Genomic DNA, 11,609 nt, shown 5'->3' on the forward strand with positions numbered 1-11,609 from the left:
CTTATACAACACATTACAAAGAGATATAGGCCTAAGATCCTTCATATTATCCGGTTCTTCGTACTTCGGGATCAAACAAATATTTGTTTCTGCAAGGTTTAAAGGGAAGTAACTGCGATCCAACCAAGAAGTTGCTGCCTGAAAAATATCGTCACCACACACGTGCCAGAATCTCTAATAAAATGATGGGTTAAGACCATCTGGACCAGGGGACTTGTCAGGTTGCATCTGAAAAAGGGCTTGGCGCAATTTTTCTTTTGTAATAGGTGTTGTAAGCATTATATTGTCATCCATCGAAACACATTGACTCATCAAATCCAACACCGGTTCATGAACACCCGCATTCGCAGCAAAAAGTTGCTCAAAATAGCCTTGTGCCACAGTACACATATTCTCTTGTGACGTAGCAGTCCTCCCATCATCCGTGCGGAGCTTACTAACCATCTTCACTTTGCCACGGGCTACCGCGGATGTATGAAAGAACTTTGTATTCATGTCACCTTCCTTCAACCAATGCATTTTTGCTCATTGCTTCCAAAAGGCCTCCTCTTGTACAAGAAGTCGAACATGCTTCTCTAGGGTTGTGACATATTAAGTACATATCATACCATTCGACTGGGCACAAAGTTCCTCTAAAATACAGACACATTGGTTAATTTCTTCCTTAAACCGAACTCTCTTCCTCCTACCCCAACTTTGCAACTTCGTAGAACAATTCACAACTCTATCGCCGAGCTCCAACCCCATAGTACCACCCCGACCGTCCACCAACACCTCTAAGAGCCAACTGTTTTCGAATTTAAAAGAATAATTATACCTCTAACGAACTGTAGGTATAATATCAAGCAGTATTGGGGAGTGATCTGAGTGAGAAGTAAGTAAGTTTGTAAGTTTGACTTCTGGAAAAAGTTGCAGCCATTCGGAGTTTGCCATAGCCATATCCAATCTTTCTTCTAGCACTCCATTGGTACCCGGACTCTTGATCCACGTAAATGGGTGACCATGCAATTTAATATCGGATAAGGCACAATCATCAACCGCTTCACGGAAGCCCATACACAACCAATTAGGATGAGGATGAATGCCAGCTTTGTCTTGTTGAGACAATAAATCATTAAAGTCCCCAATGATACACCACGGAAGAGATGACATATCCCGCAACTCCCGAAGTAAATCCCAAGCATCACGAGGACGAGCACGTTCAGGAAAGCTATAATAACAAGTTAATCTTCAATCACCAGCTTCTCTATCCTCCACAATCATATTAATGAAATTTCGAGAGTAATTTAACACACGAAAATTAGAAGCATTCTTCCAAAACACTGCCAGCCCACCGCTCCTGCCTTTCACATCAACTGCTAGGCATGAATCATATCCTAACATGACATGAATATTTTCCATGCTTCGAGTAGTAGCCAACATTTCAGATAGGAAAAAAATGTCTGGTTTGTGTCCCAGGCCAGGTTTCGAAGATTTGGAACTGCACTCGGGCTGCCCAATCCCCAGCAGTTCCAACTCAAAATAATCATTGGTCCCAGCAGTCCTGGCTGCCAGGACGTGCCGATAAAAAATGCTTGTTAGTCTGATTTGTGGAATCGTCGACATTTTGTTGTTTGTTCTCTCGCATACGTTTTCTCTTAAACTGATATTCCATATCTACATGATCTTCCTTCTCATTGGTACTGTGCATCTGGTTGTGGTTATCAATAGTCGAGGAAATGGTTGAACATGATGTACTTGACCTCATATCTTTAGCAAAAGTCAATAAAGGAGCATTTGTATGCCTTAATTCCCTCACACCATTGTTGGCCCCACCTGGCACAATCGTAGACCCAATCTGCTTGTCCACCAGTAACTGACACGTGGTCACCCTCTCCACAGAAGTTGAAGATGCATGCTGCCTACTGGACTCTGACGGTCCATCTGTTTCGGCCCTCCTTCCTCCCTCCTTCTCCACATCATCCTTATAACCATTATCCTCTCGCAACCACTGTGATGATGCCCTCCCACTCGGCTTCCATGGATTTGCCATAATCCATTTGACCACCGTTTTGGAATCGCGGCATCTGGCTGAGAGAACCTAACCTCACACTTGTTCTCACTATGCCCTAGCACCCCACACACAAAACATAAGGTTCCTAACTTTTCATACTTAAAATTCACCACACACCATTCTCCCCCATTCGCCTTTATCTTTTTCCCTGTCTTCACTGGTGTCTAAGATCTTGACACCTCAGACATCCGTATTTTCATCTCCTTAAGCCGAATAGGGCGATTGACAAGAAAATGGCCGACCAAACATAGGCGAGGATCATGTTCAGTACTATCTTCCTCCTCGATATCGAAACTCAGTCCCTCGTCATCACTCAGTGATAAGTCTTCCAAATTCACATATGTCATCGTACCCACACTAGAAAGAAAATCAGCACCACAAACTCTTACAGGAAGAGAAACACAATAACTCTCACAAAGATGGAGAGAAAATCTTCAATAATCAGAAAGCCCTAGCAAATTGATCGAGTTTTGTTTACCAGAACGATCGTGTAACGGAATCGTAAAAGATGTTAGTATCGCAGCTTGCTGTTAAACGTAAAGGAATTTGGTGTCGCCGCAAAGCACTATTACAAATCGCAAATCATCCTTTTTTGTTGGAATCACATCACAATAGTATGTGATTTTTGGTGGAATTCCAATCACCGCAATCGTAATTCACCGCTCACCGTTCTTTTGACTTTGTGTTCTACCAAAAATAAAAATACACTACACTTGTTCACCTTAAAAATGTGAACTCCTAACCACTACTTGAAAATAAAATAAATAAATGCACATTAGTTTGATAGGAAAAGAAAAGGCATCAACATGTGTCATGCGCATTTAGTTGGTGAGGGAGTAGAACTTGGTGGTATCTCAAGGTAGAGGAATGTTAAGGACACTCATTTTTCAACACTCATTCTCTTATGAAAAAGATATAATGAATATCCTTTTTTAACCTTAACTTTCATTACCAACATTTGTCGATAAATTATATTGTTACAATGACAGTGTGAGTGGTTAGAGTCACATTTAATACAACCATATTAAATGAAGAATATACAAGAGAGATTAATTATATCTTCAAAGAAAAATTGGACAAAGTTTTGGGGTCAAGATCTCTCCGGATGCTCTCTCTATAGTCTGCAGCATATATCAAAGTAAAAAAAAAAATCTAAATAAATCAAAAAATTGCCTAGATAAAATAACACTTTTCTTTGTCAAAAGAAAGTAACACTTTGTTTGATTAGAATTTAGATGCAAAAATAGAGGACTCAATGACAATACAAGGGGAAATTGGTTTGTAAACCTATTCAATGGCAATTGTTACTCCGTGTCTTGTGGGGGGAAAAATGGTACCATAACTGAATAAAATATTCATAAAAGTAGTTGATAGCCAAATCTTGAAACGGTTAATAATAATGAATCAAAAGTTTTGACTATTATGCACCTGTATTAGCCGTAAAATAATTGTACCAAATGAGTACAACAACTAATTAGAATCCATGCATTATAAGAGTCAAAAGACATTCTATGATTCTAACTCTAAGTGCACATTGCTTCTAACCCTACGCTATAAAAGCAGCTCTAATTTTTCTATAACTACATAACACTATCCCATCATTTGGCACAACCACCACAATTCTCTCCATCTATCTCACAAAAAAAAAAAAACAACAACAAAATGTATCAACAAAAGCCAATTATCACACTTCTCATGATATTCCTAGCTTCATTACTCATATGCAATGGCTCTTACATAGTGGAACCACTTCATCAAGCCAATGTTGAACGTTACTACCATGTACATGATGGTAGATTGATCAAAACAAAACATCATCATTTTGGTCACATAACTAGGACAAATAGAGATACACTTTTCTCTTCAAAGTCTCAAGGAATGGTTAGTGTTGATGACTTTGGAGCAAGAGCAGATGGAAGAGATGATAGAGAGGTAAAAAATAACAATAACATATATGGCAACAAAAACAGGAAAATTTATTATGTTAATTCACTAACAACAATATTCTCAAACTTTCTCACTTTTTCATTTCATTTAATTTCTCCTTTAAGGCATTTAAGAAGGCATGGAATGAAGCATGTTCTAAAGGGTCTATCCTTGTGGTGCCCAAGAATAGGATATACCATCTCAAGCCAATAACTTTTTCAGGTCCATGTCAACCAAATACTGCCTTTATGGTGAGTCTTACACTAAAAGAATTCTCTTTATTATTGACCAATTTAAAATTGCATTACTGAATTATTTAGACCCTCTGTAATTACCGGCAGTCTAAACCCTCGGTAATGCAACAAAAACTCTCAATAACATTACTGATGGAATAAATCTTTAATAATTCAGTTAATTACGTTACTGATGGATAAATCTGTCAGTACTGCAATTGACAAATCTGCCTTAGATTAGTTCAAAAAGTAAAGCTTAGTGGGACACTCAATTAGATAGTTTTTTTTTCCTCCTTATACCATGTTCAAAATCAATTCACTATAATTGTTTTATTTTTCGAATTCATGTTAGCTCTATGGAACAATTGAGGCATGGTCTCAAATGTCAGCATATGAAGAAGATAGGCAACACTGGATTGTGTTTGATAGTGTCTCGAATTTCAAAGTTGATGGTGGTGGCACTTTCAATGGCAATGGGAAAAAATGGTGGCAAAACTCATGCAAATATTCCAACAATAACCTTGTAAGTTTTTGTACCTTTTTTTTTTCTTCCAATTTTCATTTGTTATATTTTCTTTTAAACTAAATTATGAAAAATACTTGAGAGAGGAAATGAATGATTTCAAATTTTGGCATCATACGAAATTAGAGAGGAGTTATATTTGTCATCAACTTTTTTCTATTAGATGAATTTTGACCTTAATTTATTTTCCCTCTTCTTGTTGATCACAGCCATGCAATGATGAACCAAGACCAACTGTAAGATAATATTCTTCAAACCATAAATTTTTACAAGTATATTTATTTTCTAATCGATTCATACTTTAATGGAAAATAAATTTATGTAGGCGGTGACATTCTATGATTGCAAAAATTTGAAAGTAAAGAATCTAAGGTTCAAAGATGCACAACAAATGCATGTAGCATTTGAGAGATGCTTCAATGTGTTTGTTTCGAATTTGGTTGTGAGAGCGCCAGAGGATAGTCCCAACACCGATGGAATTCATGTGGCTGAAACACAAAATATTGACATAATAAACTGTGATATTGGGACAGGTATGTATAAAAAAAGAGAAAATATTTCAAATAAAAAACATTCAAAAAAAATTTTGGTTGCTAAATAAAAAACATTCAATTGGATTTTAATTTTTATTTTACTTTCTTTTTTGTTGAAGGTGATGATTGTATTTCGATAGTTAGTGGATCCAAAAATGTTCGAGCTATAGATATCACCTGCGGACCCGGACATGGAATCAGGTTTCATTGTTATATTATATTAATCCTCATTTAATTCTTAGATAGAGTTTTGTTTTGATCAATTTTTAAGAGATTGATTAAAACTTTTTCTTTGGAGGGAAGATTGATTAAAACTTAAAAGTTGAGATTAGGAGAAGATTCTAGTCACTATAGATCTCAAAAATTAAGATGCAATAGATAATTTCAACATATATTATTTTAGGGAAATAATTTCAACATATATGAAAAAGGGCAATGCTAACCAATGCTCCGGGCGTCAAGGAAGTCCAAAGAGGAAATTTAAAATAAAAAATGATATATTTGAAGTATTAATTACATAACTTTAGATGCAAATATTATTATATTTGACTTTTTAACCAGTGCCCAGAGGCACCGGTTAAGACATTTTTTTATATTTCCTTTTCTGGACTACTTATAGAGAAGTACTCATTAATATATATTCTGCAGTATTGGAAGCTTAGGAGCTGATAACTCAGAAGCTGAAGTTTCCAATGTAGTAGTGAACAGGGCAGCCTTAACAGGAACAACTAATGGAGTGAGAATAAAAACTTGGCAGGTAAAAGTTGGTCTTAAGATTTTGAAAATTAGTCTGTTAGGCACTCTACAACTAACTTTGTGAGATGAAAGAATGAACTAATTAATAGAAGTCAAAAAATAAACTTTCATTAAGTAGAATTTCATCTAATCATGTAAATCTTGTTGACTTTCTATAAGCTATTTGCCAAATTTTAGGTGCATAACCGATAAAACAAACATTGGAAAGTTGATGAAATTAGTGCAAACAACTTTGACAAATCTCCACTTTGTTGGTCCTTTTTTCATTGACCAACCGTCTAGTTCAAACTAACTAACAACTCCTGTGACAAGTTTTATCCACTTATTAATTTCTTCTAAATGTCTCAATGACGACCTTTAATTAATAACCATAGAAAATTGCTCTTCTCCTAACAAAAAACGCTCACTCCCATACAAATTGACCAAAATACTCCACGTGAGTTTTATTACAATATATATCTTATATTATGATTCCATATGATCACAGGGTGGTTCAGGATATGCAAGAAACATCAAATTTATGAACATAGAAATGCAAAATGTGGCAAATCCCATAATCATAGATCAATACTACTGCGACCAAACAGAGCCATGCCAAGAGCGGAACAAAGCCGTGCAATTAAGCCAAGTTTTGTACAAAAACATCAGAGGAACGAGTGCTTCAGAAGTAGCGATCAAATTTAATTGCAGCCGAAGCGTTCCTTGCAGAGAAATATACTTGCAGGATGTGATTCTAGAACCAGAAGGTGGTGGAGGAACTACTGCAACATGTGAGAATGTTAGATATGTAAATAGAGGAAAGTTTTATCCTCAATGCTCTCCACAATAGGCAATGGATATTGTCAATTTGGAATATTTAACTACAAGTATTTATCAAAAATGAAATGTTACAAAGAATCTTGCTATGTATACAGATTTTTAAAACTATAACCAAGTTGTATAACCAAGTTGTTGAAGTTAAAAATAATCTCTTTACATGTCATTTTACATAATCTATAACTTATTTGTAAACATTGCCAATCCTCGCACTAATGGTATTTTTTTTAAATCTTGGTATTCAGTCCAAAGATTGACTAATTCAAGATGTTCAATCTCATCGTCCACTTATGGCCCCGTTTAAAGTCAGAGCATATTCCTGTATAGACTTAGCCCACCAAAATTGACACGAGAATCAAATTTGAGAACTTGAGAGAATCACCCTCCAAGGTCTCAAACCAACACCACTAAATCAACCCAAATGAGAGATTAACGGTGAATAAGGATTCAACTATACAAAACCCACTTGGGTTAGCCTAGTGGTATTGGCTTGGAACTTGGGAGTGTGCTCCTCCTTAAGGTACCAGGTTCAATTCTCTCCGGTGCCAAATTTGAGGGGGTTAGTTTAGCTTCTTAAAAAAAAAAAAGATTCAACTATACAAGTTTAAATGTGATCTATAATCTATTTTTTCTTCTTTTTCAACTAGTTTAGTATATACCACTAGTCCACAACACTATACGTATATAGGTGGTCGGCGATTGACAACTACTAATTCACATCTATTTTTGGTACTTAAATTTTAACGATAGTTTTGCAATGAATGGAGGGGAGATTGACCATATGAGAGAAATTGATAGCAATGCCCCATAATGTATTATCATATTGAAAGTACAAAATATCTTTACACTAATCATGTATGTATATTAAATCTAACCAATTTAACACAATACTACAAAATATTTGGCACGCAAGTAATATTGTTACCACTAAGTTAAAAAACAAGAAGCCAAATATGGAACATTCATACACTTGAAATTGTAATACAACACAAGTAACTTACAATTAGTGTTCAATCATTACTACTACTACTACATTAAAACACAAGTTAAGCAAATAATAACATTAAACCCTAACTGTTCCATCTGAAACCCCTCTAATAGAATCAGAATTCTGAGAAGGAAACAAAACATTGTCATAAAGAAGACCAGCAACAGCAGCACCAACCAAAGGACCAACCCAATAGACAGCTTGATTTCTGAATGTTCCGGCAATGGAAGCAGATCCAAAAGCACATGCAGGGTTGATTGACCCACCAGAGAATGGACCTGCTGCTAACACACTTGCTCCTGCTATTAAACCAATTACAAGTGTTCCTGTTGAATTTACTTGACCACGCCTAGTGTCCCTTGCAGCGTAAATTGTGTACACTAACACAAATGTTAGTATACCCTCTAATATTGATGCTCCAAATCCTGTCATCTCCTCTGCAATTGAATATGTTGGCACATGCTGCAAAAAATATACACGAGTGTATGAGCCACTATTGCATAAGTACTATAGATACAATCAACTACAAAATTTTGATAAAATTGAAATTTTGATGTTGAGCATATAAAAGGGGTAAGGTAAGGAAAATACCATGCCGACAACGATGACTTTGAGGAAAAGGCAAGCAATAACAGAGGCAATAAGTTGAGCAACCCAATAAAAGAGAGCAGTTGGGACACTAATATGTCCTCCCACAGCCATTGCAAAGGTAACAGCAGGATTGACATGTCCACCAGATATGTCCCATGCAATGTACAAAACAGAAGACAGAGCAAAAGCACTTGCAATGGCACCCACAACCAAACTTGTTGGGTTCAATGAAGCATCCGGCATCAATTTCCCTGTCATTTTTCAATTTCCAATTTATCAAACCACAATATCATGTAGAGATTTATGTACTTTAATTCATGAAGTTGTTCCATTATGGATTTCTTGTTGAAAGTAAGAACCATGTCAAATGATTTGTTTGGAAAAGATATATATTTATAACGAGTGTGAGCGGAAAGTCTAATCATATATTCGATGAAATCGGTAAAATAAACAAAAATCTCTTTGATAACCAATATGATGCACTCTATTAATTTAATACATGTTTTATCAAACAATAAGTAAATAAAGTACCCCTGCTTCATCGATACAAGGATTTACATAGTTTTTTTTTTTTCCAATTACATGAAGTCACGAATGAACTTCTAGTTCTAGTTGAAAACTAAAACCCTTCGAAAAACTTAACATTGTCTGAGAAATTAAAATTGGTAACAACATGAACATTTCAATTTGGAATAAGTTGAAATTATATGATTTATTTTTTCTGGAAGTTACTATAGTAAATGTTGCAATTTCACAGGATATACTCAAATATAAACGCGTATATATTATGTAACGATTGTAATTTAAAGAGTTACTTAAATTCATTATTACATGCATATGCAAAAAAAAAAAAAAAAAACTAGGAACAATCGATTTATAAATTTATTTAACTACTTTTTTCTTAAAAAAAAGATGTTTATTACGATTGTACTCTACATTAAAAACAAGAAGAAAGGAGTCATGAAAGCAAAAATGTAACTTCTAAATTGAGAAAGCAAAATATTTAACCTACGACCAATCAGTTAACCACCGACCAACTAATTGATAAATCAAGAATACAGAAACAAAAACAGCAACTGGACCGAAGAATGCGATTGCATTATAAGGACGCAATGGGTAGAAACTTACTTGAGGACATTCCAGAACCAATAACAATTAGGACATAGAAGAAAGTGGAGATAAATTCAGCGAGATAAGAGCGAAGTGCATTTCTTGTAAAGGATTCATGAAAACGTGAAGTCACTGTGGAAGCCATTAATTATTTTGTTACAAAATGAAGAAGTAGCAGTAAATAAAACAAAACAAATGAAAGGGTCTTGTATCGTTCATAAATAAATATAAGCAGTTGGAGATGTTTCTTAAGGACAGACACACCGTTTCCAAACGAGGTAATGCAAAAAAATTTAAAACAAAAACTACCTATAACCGCTACCTATTAGTGGGAACCTGTTTTGCTTTGTTCGAGCAGTTAACAAAACTGCCATGTTATTAAAATGATTTTTTTTTTTTTTGTTATTAAAATGATTTAACAAAACAATTTAGAAATTCTTGTTTACCTGTCAATAAAAGGTGGGTAACACTATCTATGCTAGTTGGCCAAATCAAAATCATATATTTATATAACATTAAAAATAATAGGAAATAAATGAATAATTTTGATTGGTACCAACTCAGCATAAGTTGTGTTACCCATCTTTTATTATCTTTTTAAGTATTGGCAAAAAACTAATTATATATTCTAACCTTAAAGAACTTATCCGGTGTCAATTGATCACAATTCACAATGGTGGCGGATCTAGGATCATAGACTAGGGTGCACCCTTTTGGACTTCATTAATAATTATTATAATATATAAATGAAAAATTCAAAAAAAAAATATATAAAATAAGTTAATGATAAATATAAGGCAAATTCTACCGTACTTTTGTACCGTAGAAGTTCCCTTAATATAAAAGATATCAAGTTTTGGTGTAATAATCTTCTTTGCTTGGTTCACAATTCGTTTTGCTACGTAGTACAAGTTTGAGTGCACGGCAGAGTCGTCCAAAAGAAATTAGAAGTTCGGTGCTACGTAGTACAAGTTTGAGTGAACGGCAGAGCCATCCAAAAGAAATTAGAAGTTCGGCTCAAATATTAAAATCTACTAATAATATAATATAATAATAACTACTAATTAATATAATATTCCAGCAAAGTTACTAATCCACCCTTTTCCAAATGTAATCACATTGTTTGAAACTTAAATTCATATCCTTTTCGGTAATTAACAAAGTATGCCTATTTGGATAGTAGTTATGATCCCTTATGCAACGAAAACCATTTCAAGAAGACGTGCACATCAGTGTGTACGTTCTCTTCCCAAATCTCTCGTACCATTGATATATATATATATATATATATATATATATATATATATATATATATATATATATATATATGGGTTATGTTACAAGACACCTTCATAAAAAGTAGTGTGGTGTCTTTTATCAAGTCACACCTCAAGGTGTGATTTTCACTTTTTTAGTTATAACTTTGATAAAAGACACCTTCATAAAAAGTAGTTGGTGTCTTTTAACAAATGCTCATAGAGTAACTTGATAAAAGACACCTTCACAAAAGGTGTCTTCTATCATAACCCTATATATATATATATATATATATATATATTAATGACGAATGTTAGTAATTAGTTGTTAGATTAATATTTATGCATTCATCAGAGTTTGAACCCCTGACCTTCAACTTCTTATCCCTAAACTCAAATCAACTAAGCTACATAAACCCTTATTCCCCGAAACAAAACTACATATATTTGTAAAACTAAAATATGTTAATAGAACTTTGTAATATTTTTTGTCCTTGTGAGCTTAGCTCAATTGGTAAGGACACTGCATAATATATGCAAGGTTCGGGATTCAAACTCCGACTACCACAAAAAACAATAAAAAGGATTCGAACTCCGACTACCACCAAAAACAATAAAAAACTATATAATTTTTTTTTTTACAAAAACTACTTTTAAATTTATAATTTATACTTTTCGTCAAAAAAAAACTTTAAATTTATGCTAACTTATTTGTCAAATAACTTAAATATTTGAGTTTTTTTTTTGTGAGTGTCAATTAATTTTTAATTCAATTCAAAATAATATTTTTATTAAAATTTTGTAAGTACGATAAATCCCTATCA

General features: G+C 34.1%; 2 protein-coding genes across 3 annotated transcripts; one reads left to right on the top strand and one right to left on the bottom strand.

Annotated features, from left to right (window-relative positions):
* The first annotated feature begins 3,635 nt into the window (after positions 1-3,635).
* Positions 3,636-7,006, top strand: LOC146929285 (polygalacturonase-like). Its single transcript, XM_085701251.1, has 8 exons — positions 3,636-3,985; positions 4,105-4,230; positions 4,565-4,735; positions 4,945-4,971; positions 5,061-5,268; positions 5,388-5,469; positions 5,917-6,025; positions 6,512-7,006. The coding sequence occupies exons 1-8, from the start codon at positions 3,716-3,718 to the stop codon at positions 6,851-6,853; spliced, it is 1,335 nt and encodes a 444-aa protein (XP_085557377.1). The 5' UTR covers positions 3,636-3,715; the 3' UTR covers positions 6,854-7,006.
* A 675-nt stretch (positions 7,007-7,681) lies between these two features.
* On the bottom strand, positions 7,682-9,730 carry TIP5;1 (tonoplast intrinsic protein 5;1). Of its 2 annotated transcripts, XM_085701256.1 has the most exons (3): positions 9,548-9,730; positions 8,420-8,670; positions 7,682-8,290 (listed from the first exon to the last, which is right to left on the bottom strand). In XM_085701256.1, the coding sequence occupies exons 1-3, from the start codon at positions 9,672-9,674 to the stop codon at positions 7,904-7,906; spliced, it is 765 nt and encodes a 254-aa protein (XP_085557382.1). In that variant the 5' UTR covers positions 9,675-9,730; the 3' UTR covers positions 7,682-7,903. The 2 variants fall into 2 exon arrangements, with proteins under 2 accessions (XP_085557382.1, XP_085557383.1); XM_085701257.1 differs by lacking the exon at positions 9,548-9,730 and having other exon boundaries at positions 8,420-8,677.
* Between the last annotated feature and the right edge of the window lie 1,879 nt (positions 9,731-11,609).

The sequence above is a fragment of the Medicago sativa genome, chromosome 4 (genome assembly GCF_051527215.1).
Source record: "Medicago sativa cultivar Bolivia chromosome 4, Bolivia_mono, whole genome shotgun sequence".
In the NCBI taxonomy this organism is placed as follows: domain Eukaryota; kingdom Viridiplantae; phylum Streptophyta; class Magnoliopsida; order Fabales; family Fabaceae; genus Medicago; species Medicago sativa.